The sequence below is a fragment of the Microtus oregoni genome, unplaced genomic scaffold (assembly GCF_018167655.1).
Source record: "Microtus oregoni isolate MIOR12 unplaced genomic scaffold, Mior012 000017F_ref0000208, whole genome shotgun sequence".
In the NCBI taxonomy this organism is placed as follows: Eukaryota; Metazoa; Chordata; class Mammalia; order Rodentia; family Cricetidae; genus Microtus; species Microtus oregoni.
The window spans coordinates 20,520,598-20,538,867 of record NW_024543076.1 but is presented as its reverse complement, the minus strand read 5'-3'; the positions used below and the strand labels follow the sequence as shown (position 1 = coordinate 20,538,867).

At 40.5% G+C, this 18,270-nt stretch overlaps 1 protein-coding gene across 3 annotated transcripts in view; it reads right to left on the bottom strand.

Annotated features, from left to right (window-relative positions):
* The window catches only part of Klhl32 (kelch like family member 32), a 203,116-nt gene that overhangs the window by 60,279 nt on the left and 124,567 nt on the right, over positions 1 to 18,270 (bottom strand). Inside the window, exon 6 of one of the 3 annotated variants that reach the window (XM_041667802.1) lies at positions 8,789 to 9,004. The exons of 1 other annotated variant lie outside the window; for it this stretch is intronic. In XM_041667802.1, coding sequence (XP_041523736.1) covers positions 8,789 to 9,004 — 216 coding nt within the window. The remainder of the gene's footprint in view (positions 1 to 8,788; positions 9,005 to 18,270) is intronic. One more of the 3 variants, XM_041667804.1, reaches the window with a different exon arrangement.

The following is an 18,270-nucleotide window of genomic DNA, read 5'->3' as shown; positions in this document are numbered from 1 at the left end:
TAGACGACTGTATGTAGCTGGGTGGAACCGTAAGCAGTTTCAGGAAGAAAATTGAGAAGTGGTGCAAATTTGATTAGCTTAGGGATTGGTGAATAAAAATGCATATGGAAATCAATGCGTGAATATACCCTGCAAATGTCTAGCTGGGAAAAAATATAGCAATACGATCATGCTACAACTCATGCACAAGGATAGACAAGGATGCAATGAAAGATTATACTTTGGGGGTAAAATTCTCAGACCTCAGAATCTGAATTCATTTTGATTTACCAAAATCCATGTATTTAAAATGTGAACTCTCTTTGAGGAATTTTTGGATTGTATAGTCATACACACCATCTGATATGTTTGGCTAGGATGGTACCAGAGACCAGCAGATCTTTTCAAAGATATATGAATAAAAATAATCAAGTCACTAGGGTAACAGCAAAGGAACGCTGGGTGGTGTGGAATGTAGAAATAAGAGCACTTCTTTTTCCCTCGAAGCCAAATCATTTCAAGACACCCCAAGTGACAAACAGAGCGTCCACACCAGACCCAACTGCACCTAGGAAAGCAAGGCCTACTGGCCCTTTCTGTTACCAAGCACCTAGCACCCATGCTAGAGCAGGCAATTAGGAGTGCTCAATAGGATCTAGCCTGACACAACAGGTCCTCAGTACCTAGTTGTCATGAATGGAAGAATGAAAGAAGCAATGTCATTGGACACAGAAGAATTAGCAAGATGGCAGGCACAGGGCAGGAAGAGCTGCCATTCTCTTCCTCGTACTGTGGGCACTGCTACACAGCAAACCAGATGGTCAAGAATTTCCCCTTCTTCTGATTTTATTTCTCTAGTACTGGAAACTGGACACAGAGACTCGTGCACAACAGCAAGAACTCTACCATGGCACTAACCCAAGTTTTCCTAATTTTGTTTAAAGCCAGAGGAATCATTTGATGAATCTTGGCATTTATCACTCCTCAGTAACTTTGGGCTATTGGCCAAAGTGGACAGAGTTCAAAAATTAGAGAACATGGATTTGAAGCTTTTTTCACCAAATTTCCCATTCACATTATTGGAACAACAACAACAACAACAACAACAACAACAACAACAAAAAGCAGTAAATGCAAAAGCATTCTCAAAACCGTGATCTACTGTGTAAATGAGAGGCATGGTGATGTATTGTTTCACCCGCTGCAGTGTTTGGGGTCCTCACTTATCCCTGACTAGAAGTATATTTGGGTCAATTTATCATCCAAGAGATAGAAGATGAACCTGCGGAAGTCATTCTCGTCCTCCACTCTCTAACTTGGGAAGGGTAGTAGCAGGCTTACCTTCCTAGATTACTTTCAAGGAAAATGATTAAACTGAAATGCAGTGCGTTGGTTCTATGGCGCAGATGAAAGCTGAAGAAAAACTTGTCAAAGAACAAAACCCCAAAGCAGCGCTGCATGTAAGAATGTTGACCACCCTAGACAGTGCGCAACTGACATGACCAGACAAGTTTCCAATAAAGTGCAAGGAAGCATGCATTTCTAAGAGACCAAGCTCATTTCCTATAACATGCTTCCTAAAATAAATACAGCTTTATGTGGAACCAGGTAGATAGGTATATCTTATCATCCATTCTATTTGAATATGGAGGCCCTACATTATTGTCACTGATGCAAGAGAACAACACGGCATGTACAGTGTGAACATGGCAGGCACAGTCTCTGCCTCTGGGAGCGTATAATCCCACACAGAGGCAAACAGGATATGGCCAGCCCCAAAGAGGTAGCATGGACCTTTTAGGTGTAGGTGTGAAGTGCTTTCCCACCCAACATCAATGCAGGAATAAAAGGACTATCATTAGAGAATACATAGGAAGCCTTAGTAAGTTATTAAAGGAAAATAAAAATTCTCCAACTGTAAAGATTACAATGAAATAAGTATTTTGATAAATTTGAGAAATAATCACTCAAAATTTTTCGGGGTCAAATTCCTAACATAGTCTATGTCTAACACATGACAGGTGTCAAAAATATTCATTTTATTTCCCCAAGCTATCTTAATCCATCTGAAAGACATCCTTTTTGTTTCTACTATTTTAGAGATAAAGCCCTAAATTCTCAAAGCTGTATTCACTGTTTAAAACAATTAAAAGTCCCTCCCATTGAGGGTCAGGCTTAGGGAGATGAACAGAGTTGGCCAACCTGTGTCCTGTCCTCCCCATTCAGCAACCTCAGGGGTCTCGGCTGCTTAGTCTATGCTGAGAAGCGAGACTACGCTGGTTCTGATGATGCAGGCTGGTAGGATTTGCTGAAGGAGGCAGAGGCAGGTGGATCTGGAGTTTGAGGCCAGCCTAGACTACACATTTTGGGGGCTGGAGAGAAGTCTCAGCGGTTAAGAGGACTGACTCTTCTTCCAAAGGCCCTGAGTTCAATTCCCAGCAACCACATGGTGACTCACAACCATCTACAATGAGATCTGGTGCCCTCTTCAGGGGTGCAGGTACACATGCAGGCAGAGTATTGTATTCATAATAAATAAATAAATAAATAAATAAATACATCTTTAAAAAAAAAAAAGAGAGACAGAGAGACTGCACTCCTGTTTAAGCTTGTCTAGGAACTGGCACCAAGAGGAACTTTTCCTATCAACTGCCCTAGGAATAGATTCACCTTGCTCTCAGTCTAGGTATATCGGCTCTGTGGCTGAACAAGCAGGGAATGTATCTTTTTGAGACAAAAGAGATAAGTAACCCTCCTGGAGGAAGGGCAGAATTATTTCATTCTAAGCTGTTTTTATTCTTTTTTAAAATTGAAAATATGTTTTTTTCATACAATATATTCTGATTATGGTAAGCCTCCCACCAACTCCCCACCCACCCAAATCTGCATCCATTTTTGCTCTGTTTCATTAGAAAACAAACAGGCTTCCATGCTTATTTGTTTAAAACATTTCTTTGACAACTATGGACTGAGTATATTGAATGTAGATAACATGGTGAACTGGCACATACAAATATTGCATAATTATTATGATAGTCTAATTAGCATAATCATCACCAGCCATGCAGGACACCCAATCTTCAGAATTTGTTTGTGAAAAGTTTCGAACCTTCTAACCAGCACTTCCTTTGGCAGGTCCCCTGCTTAGGACTCTACAGGTCGAGTCTGGCAGGTTGAATAACATCCTACTGAAACAAAGTCTGGAGTTAGCGCTAAAAACTCTCATGAACCTGCAAGCAAAGTCAAACTGGTAGAGATTTGCCAGGTAATGCAGTGGGAGACCTCGAACTCCTATGTCCTCTGTGCTCACCTGCTCATTTTTCTGCTGGTTGTGTTTCCTCTTTCTTTGAAGCTAATAATTTGGTAGCTTTCATTTGGAATTGGAGAAACCATTCTCCTCTGGACATAAAACCAAATTGCTAAGTTATACTGAGGAGAATTTCGAACAATGTACATTTAAAGTCCTTTGGGTCATAAAACATATGATACACAACTGTGGTTCGAACATCTGTTTCCTCTGCCAACACAGTGAAGTTAACTAAGAGACCAAGTAACGACTGGCTAATGAAAGAAAAACCATGTGGGACAGACTAAGACATCCTATGCAAAAGAAGAGACTTAAAATTTAAAAGGATCAAACAGTCTGAGTACGGTGGTGGATATCTTTAATCCGCATACTCTGGAGCAGAGGCAAGAGGATCTGTGAGATCAGGCTAGCCTCATCTATAGAGTGAGTTCCAGGCCAGCAGAGGATACATAATCCCTATCTCCCCACCATACCCCCAGGACAAATAAACATAGAAACAAAGAATAATGATGCAGAGATTTAGGAAGCCCATAGATTCACGAAATGGTCACTGCAGGTTGCAGCATAGCGTATCAAGGTGAGGGACAGAAAAATGAAAGGGTAAATAAATTAGTTTATGCAGTGGGGATATTTAATGGCTCTCATGACAGGTCTTCAGAGCCAAACTGGTAAATAATGAAAACGAGAGCTTCCTCCGGATAAGGGACGGTCCCAGATTACATTACCAGTGTGTAGTGAGACAGCCACCTGGGTAAACTCGTGTGTGGACCACGTTGCACCTAAGCGGTGCCGCACATATTAATCAGATGGCACTACCCTCATCTGAGTTCCCATTACCTGCCCTACTTGGTGCCAATTTCCTTTCTCTTCCGCAGCACCCCTTCGTCGCTGTTCTTTAAGACATGGGATGGGGATTTGTCAAAGTCAATGAGCACTTTATTACAGTGAGAACGTTCTGTAATGAACAATTCAGCGGTTTAATGAGATTCTGGAGATCTGTCTCCAGCCTGTCCGTCAAGTTTCACTTCTGTAAAGCACCCTGACACTAATCCTCTGGCAGACCCAATCTTTACCCTGGGCTGAATATTAGATTCTTCCATGGTATATTGCATTACTAGTATAACCTCAGCAAAAAAAAAAAATGATGAACTTAACTCTACTTGAGGCACTATAGTTGGTCTGATTTGATTTTTCTCTATTGAGTATGAGGGAATTACTTATTGCTAAGATAAAGCGAAAACAATTTCTTATTGACCACTGAATGTCTAAATTGATAATATTTATGGAAGTCTTTTAATTCCTTTTCAGTGATCAGGTCTAAAGAAACTATCTTATTGCCTGCAGAAACCAGTTTCTAAAATTCTACTTTATAATACTGTAGCCTTTCGAGACGCAACTGTGTAGTAGCTTCTAAGCAGACGGAACGGAATTTTCCTGCTATCCAGATATCTGCACATCACCATGTCAATCTCTGGCAGTGCCTTCAACCGTGGCACAATAGCAGACAGATGCCAGAAGAATGGGTGGCCTCAAATCTCAATTTTGATAGGATAAAAGGCACAGAATCTAAATCTAGTCTGTATCTTTTCCCCTTAATGAAGGAAAGGAATTTGGCTACTTCGTACTCTGAGCTGGCCATAGTAAATCCTGATGCTTTGCATGATAGGACAGGGATATGGATTATTGAAATCCCTGCCAGAACCATATCCTCACCAGCACAAGCAACCATTGTCTGAATAAATATTCCCTGAAATGCCCAGAAAGCTGCAAGCACTTGTAACTACTTTTTAAACCAAGACTGTGGACTAGTGAGGAGATGTGGTTGGTATCAAGAGACTTGGATTCGAAAGGGGCTCTGCCCTATAAACTGGAGCCAAGTACAGAGCCTTGTTAAAGCATGGAGATGGAGCCAGCTGCTCCTCAGGCCTCTTGTGCTGACAAGTTAATACAGTTTCAAATATCTGAGACCTGATTGGCCCTTTTCTCTTACTACTTTCAATAAAAAGAACGACAGCTGCTGACTAAACTTCAAAGAAGGAAGCAAGGTATCTGGAAATTTATACATCAATACAATCAGTGTTCAATGACACATTTGACCAGTGGTAAAGCAAGCAAGCATGATGGAGGAAGGTCACTGATTAAGTAATAAAGAAACTGCTTGGCCTCATAGGTTAAAACATAGGTGGGAGGAGTAAACAGAACAGAATGCTGGGAGGAAGAGGGAGTGAGCTCAGAGGCCATGCTCCCCTCTCCCGGGCAGACGCCATGAAGCAAGCTTCCAGGTCAGACATGCTGAATCTTTCCTGTTAAGACTGATGCTACATAGATTATTAGAGATGGATTGATCGGGATATGAGAATTAGCCTGTAAGGGCTAGAGTTAATGGGCCAAGCAGTGTTTAAAAGAATACAGTTTGTGTGTTGTTATTTCTGGTGTAAAGCTAGCCATGCGGGAGCCGGGCAGGACGAAAAGCAGACCCGCAGCTCCCACAACAGAATGGTGCCCAACGTGTGGACAACTTTATCCACATAAAGCCTGAGACAGCTTGGGAAGTAATTCTAGAACAAACAAACAAGCAAACAAACATAACATAACTACCTGAATATGGCTGGCAAAATCGGAGTTTACTACCTCATCTGCCAATAGAACACTGAACTTTTCCTAATATTTGTACAAGATACCCATTTTTCATCCCATCCTGCAGGCACAGCATTCTAAGTAGCATCAAGATGTGTAGACAGTGCTGCAGAATGAGATAGACAGTGAAGGGAGAAAATGGGATGCACATCCCAAAGACTTCAGGCGCAGTATCCAAGGACAGTCACTAGGGATGAACAGAAGAGGATTTAAATTGAATAATCAACTTTCAAACAAAAAACATCCTCCCTGTCCCCTAGACAAAGCAGTGACAGGATGTGAAAAGATTCTAGAGTCAGGGGAAAAGGAAGGGCTTGTGAAAGCAGTAAGGAATGCATAATGAACTAAAGAGGGTTTTTTTTTTTCTTTCCCACTCTAGTGTAGGAAGAACATTGAGGTCTTTCATTTGAGATTTAAGCATCCATCTATTAAAGTAAGGAAGTGCTTCTGAAAATAAAAAGAGAGAGTCGGTATAGGAACAATAGAGAGGGGAATAGCAGGGTATATGTGATCTGATCTGGGAAATGGGAAGGGGGAACTATAAATGGGTTGGGGAGAGGGAAATAAGTACAAAGGAAGGAGAGAAGAAAATAGCTTAAGAATATCAGGAAAAGTCATAAGGAATCATACTATTAGCTATCTGTCTTAAAAAACTATAATGCACATACATCTATGTATAAACATATACAGTTTAAAGGAAATTTTCTCATCTGGGGAGACAATGCTCCCTCCAAGAGCCAAAGATCATCTAACAAAAGCCCTCACCCCAGGCATAAGAAGCCCTCTTTGGAGTGGTTGATCAGAATTGTCCAAGAGACTCCTAAACTCACAGGCTGTTTCTATTGCCCTTGTTTGCCCCCAGATGTGGATGGTGAAGGCCCATATTGCTAAAGACACCATGCACCTCACACACAGAGATCAGAGGCCACTCAGTGGGAGCTGACCTGAATGCCTCCTCCTTGTGGACTAACTGTCAAGGCATCAGAAGGTACTGTACAAGATTCCAAAGGAGGGAAAGAACCAGCAGTTCTGGCCATCCATGAAACTTATAAACCATGCAATGACCAGCTTGACAAGTTAACCTTAAAGGTGTACTTATGGGCACATACCTTGGTAGTAATTAAGAACTCTTTAATTGGATTTAAGATTCACCCAACAGTAGGAAAATCATGCCTGGCTCTGGAAACCAAGCCAGCTACTACCCAAGGCTCTTGAAGAATCACAGATCTTAAAGGTGAACCTACCACTAACCACTTTACTAAACCAACATAATCCCCAACTAAAATTTAATTATTTCTCCTTATGCCCACAAATAAGTGTATTCCTCACAGTTCATCAAGGAAACTTCTCTTTACAACAGACGGAGACCACTACAGCAAACCAAAACCAACCAAAATGCAGAGTTGGGTAGCCCAGTCTCAAAGGATACATCTACCAAATACCCCTACATCTGAGGCTCAGGGAACATTTTGGAAGGGGAGGCGGTATGATTGTAAGAGCCATAGGATCAGGAAGCTTGTGGTGAAATTATGTCTCCTAGTAATGTCAGAAGCTACACCCACAAAGCCTCACCAATATGACCACCCAAACAAAGATGACGATACACATGCTCAAGTGAAGGCAGGGGAATACCCACAAGGCTTCAGTCCTACAAAAAGAACTACAGGCAAGCAGGGAATGCTGAGATCAGGAGAAATAGTCTTCCCCAGGGAAGAGCACGCCCACTAGTTATATAGTACCAACTGGTTAGCCCTGAAAACAAATATACAAGTAACATTATACAGAGCAAGCAGATTGTATGGAGGCATATATATGTCTCTCTGTGCGTGTTTATGTGTATATATGTATATGTGTGTATGTATATACATATACTTATATGCATGTAACAAAATTAATGGAAAAAAGGTCATGGATTAGAAAGAGAGCAAGGGGGTATATGGGAGCGTTTGGAGAAAGGAAAAAGGAAAAGAAAAATAAATTATATTATAATCTTAAAAATAAAAGACACAACTTTTGAAAACAGTCCAAATTCCCTAGACATGCACACTATTGCTCTTAGGAATTTTTGGAACAGACTCCAAGTATTTAAAAACAATATCAAAGATTCCAGAGTACAACCATCTTTGAATATTTGTGTTTACCTATGATGTATAAATTTATCTGTTAACCTTCATATCATTGACTTGTAGACAAGTCCTTCACCCAGACTTAACACATTAAAAATTGCCAAATTCAAAACTTATTAATAAGTTATCCACAAATTAGTTAAAAACTCAAATGAAAAGGTTTATTTGAACTACTAAAAGCTATTTCTATTTTTTTCTCATTTAAATAATTTTAAAAGGAAATGTTTATGAATGGTTTCTCCCCAAGCCCTGAATTCTTTTAGTTTCAATGGCTTAAATATGTATAAAATTGTTTTACAATTCATTCTTCACATATTTAGCTTAAGAAACGTTTTTGGTGTCCAGAGAAAAATCCCTTCCCTTTTCTGATTTACCCAGGTTTGAGGAAACCACATTCCTGACGAGCTGCAGACTGGCGAGTGTCCACCAATGGCTGCGAACTGGCGGGTGCCCACCAATGGCTGAAGACTGGTGGATGTCCACCAATGGCTGCAGAGTGGCGGGTGCCCACCAATGGCTGCAGACTGGCAGGTGCCCACCAATGGCTGCAGACTGGCGGGTGCCCACCAATGGCTGAAGACTGGTGGATGTCCACCAATGGCTGCAGACTGGCGGGTGTAAATGGCTGCAGATTGGTATGTTTCTACCAATGTCTTGCCCACCGAGGGACTTGTTGCAGCTGAATTCTTCCCTTTCTGATGATGTCATGCCTTTCCAAGGCCACGCAGTGTGCCCTTACCTGCCAGATCTGCTCTTCGCTCAGGGAGGTCAAGCGGTCACTCTTGAGCACTTCCTGAAGCAGACAGTAGGGCAGCGTGAGAACATCCTCTGGGCGACTCTTTAGAAGCTCCGAGAGATGCTTCACTAGGAAATCAATCACAGCCTTCTCCAGCAAAGTGAGGTGAAAGAGGTCAGCAAGTCTGTACAGATCCAAGTAATTAAAGCTATTTAGTTCCTGGGTGCCAAAAAACATAAAAAAAAAAAAACTCTTAGAAATTCACGTAGAACAGGCAAGAAATTATGTTCACTCACTACCATTTTCATACTGGGTGGGGTGAGATACATATATATGTTTTTCAAGGCAGGGTTTCTCTGTATAACAGTCCTAGCTACCCTGTAACTAGCTCTTGTAGACCAGGCTGGTCTAGAACTCACATAGATCCACCTGCCTCTGCCTCCCGAGTGCTGGGATTAAAGGTGTGTACCACTATTGTCCAGCAGGGGCCATTAATATTAAGATAATCCCCCTACCCCAATTATAAGGCTCTAAGTTTTCCTTCACCTCCAACCCATATTCTTTTTAAAATAACTTATTTTTATTTTATGTGCATGGGTGTTTGCCTGCATATATGCCTGTATGAGGGATCCCTTGGAACTGGAGTTACAGACAACTGTGGGTTGTCATGTGGGTGCTTGGAATTGAACCCTGGTTTTCTGGAAGAGCAGACAGTGCTCTTAACTGCTAAGCTGTCTCTCCAGACCTTAAAGACATCTTTACAATGTGATTTCCTGAAAGGATGTCCTCATTTTGCCAGCTAAAATGCTACTTTGCAACTTTCAAAAAACATGTGGAAGTCCTTATCAATAAAGACTGGTGGCTCATGGGAGCCATTACAAAGGACAAGAAAGAAAGATTCTTGTGCTTTTTGCCTGCTTGCCCTCACCCGTCCTTTGCCCTTCATTGGCATTAAAGTCTCCTTCTCCAGGATTCTGTTGTATACTGAAGATCAGCTGAGACACCCAGACTCATGGAGTGAACAACTGTTAGAATCTGGGACTTTCTATCAGTAAACAGTCATTGTTGGACTTGCTGAGCCACAGTCTGTAAGTCATTCTAATAAATCTCCTTGTGTAAACACACACACACACACACACACACACACACACACACACACACAATATCTCTAGAGAGCCCTGACTAATACAGGGACAATCATGCATTTTACCCTGCCTGTAGTTTGGTTCTTTGTCTACTGAAGGTAATGTAAGAACAGTTAAGTGGAGATTGAGGACTAATCACAAACCCAAAGACACACTGACTTTACATTGTTTGTGAAACTTCAGTCTCAGTATGTCTATACAAAGCTACTACCCATCCTGACTTAATGGAGTTGAAAGACAAAATTTATCTGTAAATCTTAACAAAGGAGTTAATCTCACCGAAAGACTCATGTCTTGAATATATATCAAATCCACCTAAACGTGGATCTTGTTTTGCTAGCCTTGAACATTCAGAACACCAGTAGCATTCCCTCCTACTTATTCCCAAAGTTTCTGCATCCATGCTTTCAAATGGATAGCCAGGACTCCAGGAAACTTTAGTCACAAAGCTGTATCCCCCAGGAACCCCTGTCACTGCACCTCTGTGAGAGCCAGGGTGGTACACACCTCTGTTGATAGAAAGCTTGCTTAATTAAGTAGAATAAGAATAATGATATGTCAGAGTCCCCTCATTCAGACTTCAGAGTCACTAATATATGGTCAGTGTTTTGTAACAGCAGAAGGACTGGAGGGTGCTATAAGGCATCCATATATTCTACAGACCTATTTAATTAAGCATGATATATTTCCTTTCCCTAGTTTTCTAAGACTATTAAGAATTCTAATGATATTTTATTCTATTATATATATATATAAAATTTCAAAATATTTGACAGTTTAAATGAGTATTTTTTAAATCTGATACTTATTTAAATTGTCAAATATTATGGAATATATATACATACATACATGTGTATATATATATATATATGAAATTGTGGTATAATATCTGGGAATGAGACCAGCACTGTGGTTTGCTCAAACCTGGGTAAATTGGAAAAGGGAAGGGATTTTCTCTTGACACCAGAAACGTTTCTTAAGCTAAATATGTGAAGAATGAATTATAAAACAAATTTATACATATTTAAGCCATTGAAACAAAAAGAATTCAGGGTTTGGTGAGAAACCATAATATACCAAAAGTTCATGTGTTGCCTATATGTGCTTGGGTGTAGGAAAACCCCCTGGAGCATGAGTTGCCTCTTAGGGGCCACATCCATAGACTAAACTGATTCTCCCTTCCCTAGCAGTCAGTAGTCTCCAGTTGTGCCTCAGTTAACGGTGGGACTGCATGAGCCCCTTTCCTATTCATTCTGGGATCTCAGCTGGTTTGATCTTGTTCAGGTCTTGGGCAGGCACTCACAGTTGCTGTGGGTTTACATGTAACAGTCCTGCCGTGCCCAGCAAACAATGTATCACCGTGCAGGCTCTAATAACACCTCCCCACCACTTCCATGTTGACCACATAGCTCTAAAGGAAGAACATGATACAGATGCCCCATTTAGGGCTGAGCACTTCACAGTACCTTATTCTCTTCATTCTGACCAGTGTGGGTCTCCATGGTAATCACAATTTACTGCAAAAAGAAGCTTCTCTGACGAAACTACATAAATCTGGTGGGACAATAAAGGGAGGCCCCTACGATAAGCTGCTTTTTTTTTTTTTTTGTTTTTTCGAAACAGGGTTTCTCTGTGTAACAGTCCTAGCTATCCTGGAACTAGCTCTTGTAGACTAGCTTGACTTCGAACTCACAGAGATCTGCCTGTCTCTGCTTCCTGAGTGCTGGGATTAAAGGCGTGTACCACCACGGCCCTACCAACAATAGGATTCTTAATAGGTCTATTTGCCACCAAGTCTTAAAGGACTCGATGCTTATCTTCAAAATACTGTTTATCAAAACAGATGACCACTGAAGTCCACTACAATGCAAACATCATGCCTTTTACTCAAAATAGCCTGGCTTTTTAGTCACATTTTATCAAAGAAATATATTGGTTACAGTGCTAGCTTTTCAGGTATACTTAAAATTGTTCTTCAAAGTCTTTTTCTTAGGATTGGTAAGAACAAGGCCACGAGGAGAGGACAGGAGAGTCTAGTGTGTACTTCAGTACATGCTTATGGGATGGAGAACATCTCTGAGTAAGTTCACCTAATCTAGAGCCCGGAGAATATTTCGGTGTCCCACAGCCTTACTCTGCCATTTGTCCAAAGACTACTTTTCAACTATTGCAGGGGTTTTAGGGTTATGATTCAATGGTCAGTACCAGGGCACAAAGACGAGAGTGGGCAGGAGCAGAAACACCTACAGAGAAAAAGTGGTGAGCATGGAGCAAGTGAAGAAAACATGAACTGGATATGGAATGGCAACTGAATATACTTCATCAAGGGTCTTTCTATCTTTATACACCCATTCTGGGTTTCTTCCAATTATAAGCCCTAAACTTAAAAGCAGTCAGTCCACTTCAAAATAAAAGATAATTTTTAAATTATTTTAATATGGGATTTTAAATAACTGTTTTTTCTTTTTATTTAATTTTTATTTAATATAATTTGATAATGTTTTCCCTTCTCCTAGATCCTTCCCATCTCCCTACTCAACCAATTCATGTTCACTTATCTCTCTCTCCCCTTTGATGTGGGATTCCTCCCTCTGTATGCTGTGAATGTCATTGATTAATAAAGGAACTGCTTTGGGCCTATAGCAGAGCTATAGGTGAACAGAGCTAGGTGGGGAAAACTAAGCTGAATGCTGGGAGAAAGGAGGTGGAGTCAGAGAGAAGCCATGTTGCCCCGCTGGAGACAGAAGGATGGAACTTTACCCAGTAAGCCACAGCCACGTGACGATACACAGATTACTAGAAATGGGTAAAATTAAGATATAAGCCTTAGCTAATTAGAAGCTAGTGCTAATGGGTCAAGCAGTGTTTTACTTAATACAGTTTCTGTGTGGTTATTTCGGGAGTCTGAGCAGTTGAGAACCAACAAGTAGCCTCCCAGCAACACCCCTTCCCCTCCCTAAGTAACAAAAACAATGATATTTTTGTTATTTTGTTCTCTTCTACTTCAGCATATGTGTAGTTTGCATGTATGTATATAAAGTTTGTCTGTGTGTAGGCACATGTATTTTTGTGGTGGTTGCATATGTAGGTGTGGATGTGTATGTTGGGATCATCCTGCATCACATGTCCATCTTACTAATCGAGGCAGTCCTCTCCCAGTGACACCCTTAACTCCCCACTATGCCTAGTCTCCCAAGTCAGCTTGCTCTGGGACCCCAGCTTTGCTTTCTAAGGCTGCAATTACAGGTAAGCTGCCCCATCCATTTGACATTTATATGGCTTCTAGAAATCCAAACTCCAGTCAGTACTCACGCTTGTATGGAAAGCACTTTAACCACTAGGTCATCTCACCAGTCCCTATGAATAAATTTGCATGTATATATGTATGTGTTATATGCGCATATTCATGTGGGTATACACATGCCAATGTGTGTGCATGCATGTGTATGCTTGTGAAGGCCAGGCACTCATGTTATGTGTCTTATTTGATCTTGCGCCTTTTATTTTTTGAGATAGGGTTTTTGCTATACCTGGAACCCATCAGTGTGGAAAGACTAGCCAGCCACTGAGTTCTAGGGATCCAGCAGTCTTCCCTACAATACTGGAGCCAGATAAAGCCAGGAATGCTCACTTTTCATCTGGGTACTGGGGATACAAACCCATGTCCTCAGTCACACATAGTAAACATATTACAACTGAACCATCTTCTCAGTCCCACTGAGTTTCCTTTAAAGGTAATTCTTTAATCTTCTTCAGGACTATATTAATAAAAATACAAAGATGGTGTGCCATGAATAACTGAGCAGCAGTACTCGTACTGAAGGCCACTTGTGCCAGTCTGTGTATGATAGAAATAGCAGTTTTGAGATAAAGATGCTCTGAGTTCCATCTTTTCATTGCTCCTTAAAAACAATGTCCCCAAATCTCCAGTGCCTTCTAGCTATGTCAGAAGCTTCTGTTCACCTTTCCATACATAACTTGTGTCTCTGTAGTTCAACTGTGAGCAGGGGGAAGGTGAGGGGAGTAGAGAATCCACCTCCCTGAGACCATGATGCCATAGCACACACCCCTCCTATTGGGGCAGACAGGATCTGTGAAAACCATACATAAGTTAATCATGCAGAGATAATCACTTTCAGTGTATATATATATATATATATATATATATATATATATATATACACACACACACCATTTATATTCTAGGCTTTATTTTTTTTTAAAAAAGAATTTGCTCCTGTGCCCAACGAAAAAGAAAAGAAAAGAAAAACTTGTTTTCAGGGCAGAACATCGCAGACACAGAGACAACTCAGGACAGTAGGGATGGACAGGTCCCTGAAGTCAGGCAGATGTGTCTACTGATAAGAAACATACAGCATCCCCAGACTGACACTACTCATCATATACAAATGAAAAAGTCCAACCAACTCACAGGGCTGTCATGGAGACACTATTTGAAAATCACTTCCTACAACTGGGCTCATGCAAAGTACAGAGAAGAGTGGGGCCTGGTAGAGCAAAACCAGGAAAGTATAAAACCCCTGTGGCTTTGTATCGGAAAACCAAGGTTCATCCCTGGGGGTGGGGGTGGAGGAAATTCTAAATGTGTGAAGTCCTGGGTAACTGTGTGTTGGTGACATGAGGCAGTCATGGTAAAGATCTTATCAGACTCATGGGAAATGGCAACACCATCCCAGAGAGATAGAAAAGCCTTCCTCTTGGCTATGTGAAGATGTTGATAGTGTGTGCAGAAAATGTCCACCACAGTCTTCTCTCCCTGGATGTTTACAGCCCGAAGACTTCTCCGTTATGGAGACTGCTCCTACCAAGATTAGCTAAACCTGTCTCTGTGAGCGCACTGCATGCTCTCACTGCTTGTTTATCTCTGAATAAGCATGCTTCCCTGTGCAGTGCAGCTGCATGGAATAACCTCACCTCTCTGTTCAGCTGTATACAGCAAGCATGCTGAGCTTCTTAGTGTGTGATGGCTTCTCACTCAGATAATTCCGTCTACCAGATCCCACTTTACTGTGAGTCTGTGTGTCTCTGTGTTGGTGGTTTCTTCACTACCTCACCTCACCAGACAGGTCTGTCCCCAGAGGCATGCTGGAGGTGGCAAATCACTGACACAAGAAGGGCAAGAGGAAGAATACGGCCTCTCTGGATATCTATTACTTGAAAGAAAGTGTACCTATACATTAGGGTAGAAAGATGATGATGGAAGTAAAAAGGAAAAATACAGAATTGAGTACTAAGTTTATAACTAAATATACTAAATATACTAAATTTATATTCCTATCCAATCCATTTTCCTTAGCTCAGAATCCATTTTCTCTCCAGCAGTAAGGGTCTTCTTTGAGCTACCATCCCATAGCCTATTATACCAACATGTCCAAACTGAACCTATTTCGTGTGGGCTTGCTTCTTCTGTATATTCTTTTTTTTAAACAATTTTAGATATGTTTATTTTATGTGTATGAACGTGTGTGCATCACATGCATGCAGTGTCCCCCGAAGTCAGAAAAGGATATGGGAGCCCCTAAAACGGGACTTATAACTGAACCCAGGACCTGTACAAGAGGAACATATGCCCCTAACTGCTGAACCAACCACCTCTCAGCTCTTCTCTTTCTTCTTTTGGAGAATGGTCGCATCTAGATTTCTGCATCGGGAGCCCCTACACTGGCCTATATTTTTTTCTTATATCAAGTCAATTGCCTAATCCTGTCTGTTCTTCCTTATTAGCATGTCTCTTATGTCATTTATCATCTCTTGTCTGGACTCCTGGAACTGTCAAAAATTACCATTCCTGCCTCTGGTATCAAATTATCAATTCTCTCTTTATGTAAGGGTTTGACTATACCATGAACTGTTTAAAACTCAGATATAAATGTATTTAATAAAAAGAGAGGGACACAAAAGTGGGAAGAAGATGTATTAGGGGTTGTCTGGAAGGAATGGGAGGGCAGAGTTGGGGGTGGGTAGGCTTAAGAAACATTGTATTCATGTATCAAATTGTCAAGGAATAAATAAAAGACATTTTAAAACAACAAAATACGTAGACATATTTAATAACAAGTTCTAAAGACAATGCAAGTAAAACTACAAGACACAAAAACAAATTTAAATACACATCGCTTATGCTTAGATAAGAATTTAACATTTGCAATGTCAGTTCCTCCTAATTTACCAACTAAATAGAAACCAAATTAAAAACACCACCAAAGAAGGAGGGGCCTTGACCTTAGCCCTATAAAGCCCCATTTTCAGCAGAAAGCACCCAGAATTAAAGTCTATGTTTATAAATCCCTTGGACTCCATCACTCTCTAACAACTGTTCCATAAAGTCATTTCCTTTTTATATAAGCAAAACTTTTTAAAGAATTTTTTTAAAGCTAAGTAACAGACTCCCATCTGCTTATAGGAAAAATAAAATAAAATTCAGGACACAGCACTGTCTCCCATGTCCTGGATTCTGCTGAATTTCTCATCCTGCAAAGCAGCATCACGAACCAGACTGGCTTGGCTCCAACTGTGACAACCTCACACACATTCACAAGGGGGACAAAGACAACAGGCGCTGCAACCAAAGACATAGGCACCAGTTCTTGAAGAGTGCAGTCTTCTGGAAGGTCTGTCTGTCTGTTTAACCCCTTACAAATAAATGAAAAGTATAACTAAGGTAAACACTACAAAGAATAGAACATGAGGCTGAGTGGCTGTAAGTAAGGGTTTGACCTGGAATGAAAAGTTACTAAGGGTTTACTGAGAACATGGAGCTGTCAGCTGAAGGAAGACAAGACACTGGCTTAGCAAGATAGGAGATTTGCATCCACTACAGGTTTCATTTCTTCCCATCTACTGAGTGTTTACAGTTTATCAATTCTTTTGGTTTTTGTAAGATTTTGAATGTTTTACTTTATTAATTTATAACGTGTGTGTGTGTGAGTGTGTGTGTGCATGTTCACACAAGTGGCAGGTTGTATGGAGATAAGACAATTTGTGGGAGTTGTTTCTCTCCTTAAATCATGTGGGTCCCAGGGAGTGAGCTAAAGGAATCAATCTTGCAGCAAGTGCCTTTAACAGCTGAGTCATCATCATACCAGCTCAAACTGTCTTTTAAATAAGAATTATCTTCTTATTTATTGGCCTCACCATAACTAATTCAATCATGAAAACTACATTTTAGAATAAGATGGAGCTGAAGCTGAGAAACAATGTCCCAAAACTGGGAAGCAACAGGTGCTAATTTCTTATGAATAACAAATACAGTTTCTCTTCTTTTCACATGGGCATCATGCCCAACATGTCCCTCTCTGTCTCCATGGGATGACACCCTATCACATTTTTCTATTACTCTGCTTGCTTCACCTATCTCCATGTGTACTTATCTTCTACATTTTCCTGTATTTATATGTGCATGTACAGGCCCCCAATAAGTTAGTCCTTTGGGAAGACAACCGGCCAGCCTTGTCTACTGTTCTACTCCAAATGTCAGGTACATGCTGGATGGACACATGCTCAGCTATGTTAATAGCAGCATTGTTTGTCATGGCCAGAACCTGGAAACAACCTAAATATTCCTCAACCAAAGAATGGATAAGATACATTTACACAATGGAGTACTACACAGCAGAAAAAATTATGACATCTCAAAATTTGCAGACAAATGGATGGAGCTAGAAAACATCATATTGAGTGAGGTAACCCAGATCCAGAAAGACAATTATCATATGTACTCACTCATAAGTGGTTTTTAAACATAAAGCAAAAAAAATCTGCCTACAAATCACAATCCCAGAGAACCTAGACAACAATGAGGACCCTAAGAGAGGCATACATGGATCTAATCTACATGGGAAGTAGAAAAAGACAAGATCTCCTGAGTAAATTGGGAGCAAGGAAACCTTGGGAGAAGGTTGAAAGGGAGGGGAGAGGCAGGGAGAGCAGCAGAGAAAAATGTGTAGCTCAATAAAATCAATAAAAAATAATAATTAAAAAGTGAAACTTTCTTTTCCTTCTAAAAAGGTTTGATTTCTGCCTCACTATTTTCCACTTGAAATTTAGTTCTTATTCAGAATTATAGTGCAGACATTGTTGTTCTTCAGGGGATATTTTTAAATAATATTTATTTTTCTTTGGTTCAGGGATATTTGGCTTCTCTTTTCCCTTCTACTTGTTTCTTATGATATGAATGACAAGTTAAATTACAGAACAGCCACAAAATGTGTCCCCAAAACTGCACTAGCTATGGAAGAAATGCTACTTTTCCAATTTCAATAATTCATAAAAAACTGACATATTTTCCACGTTTGTGCTTTTTGTGTGGTTTACTCCTGT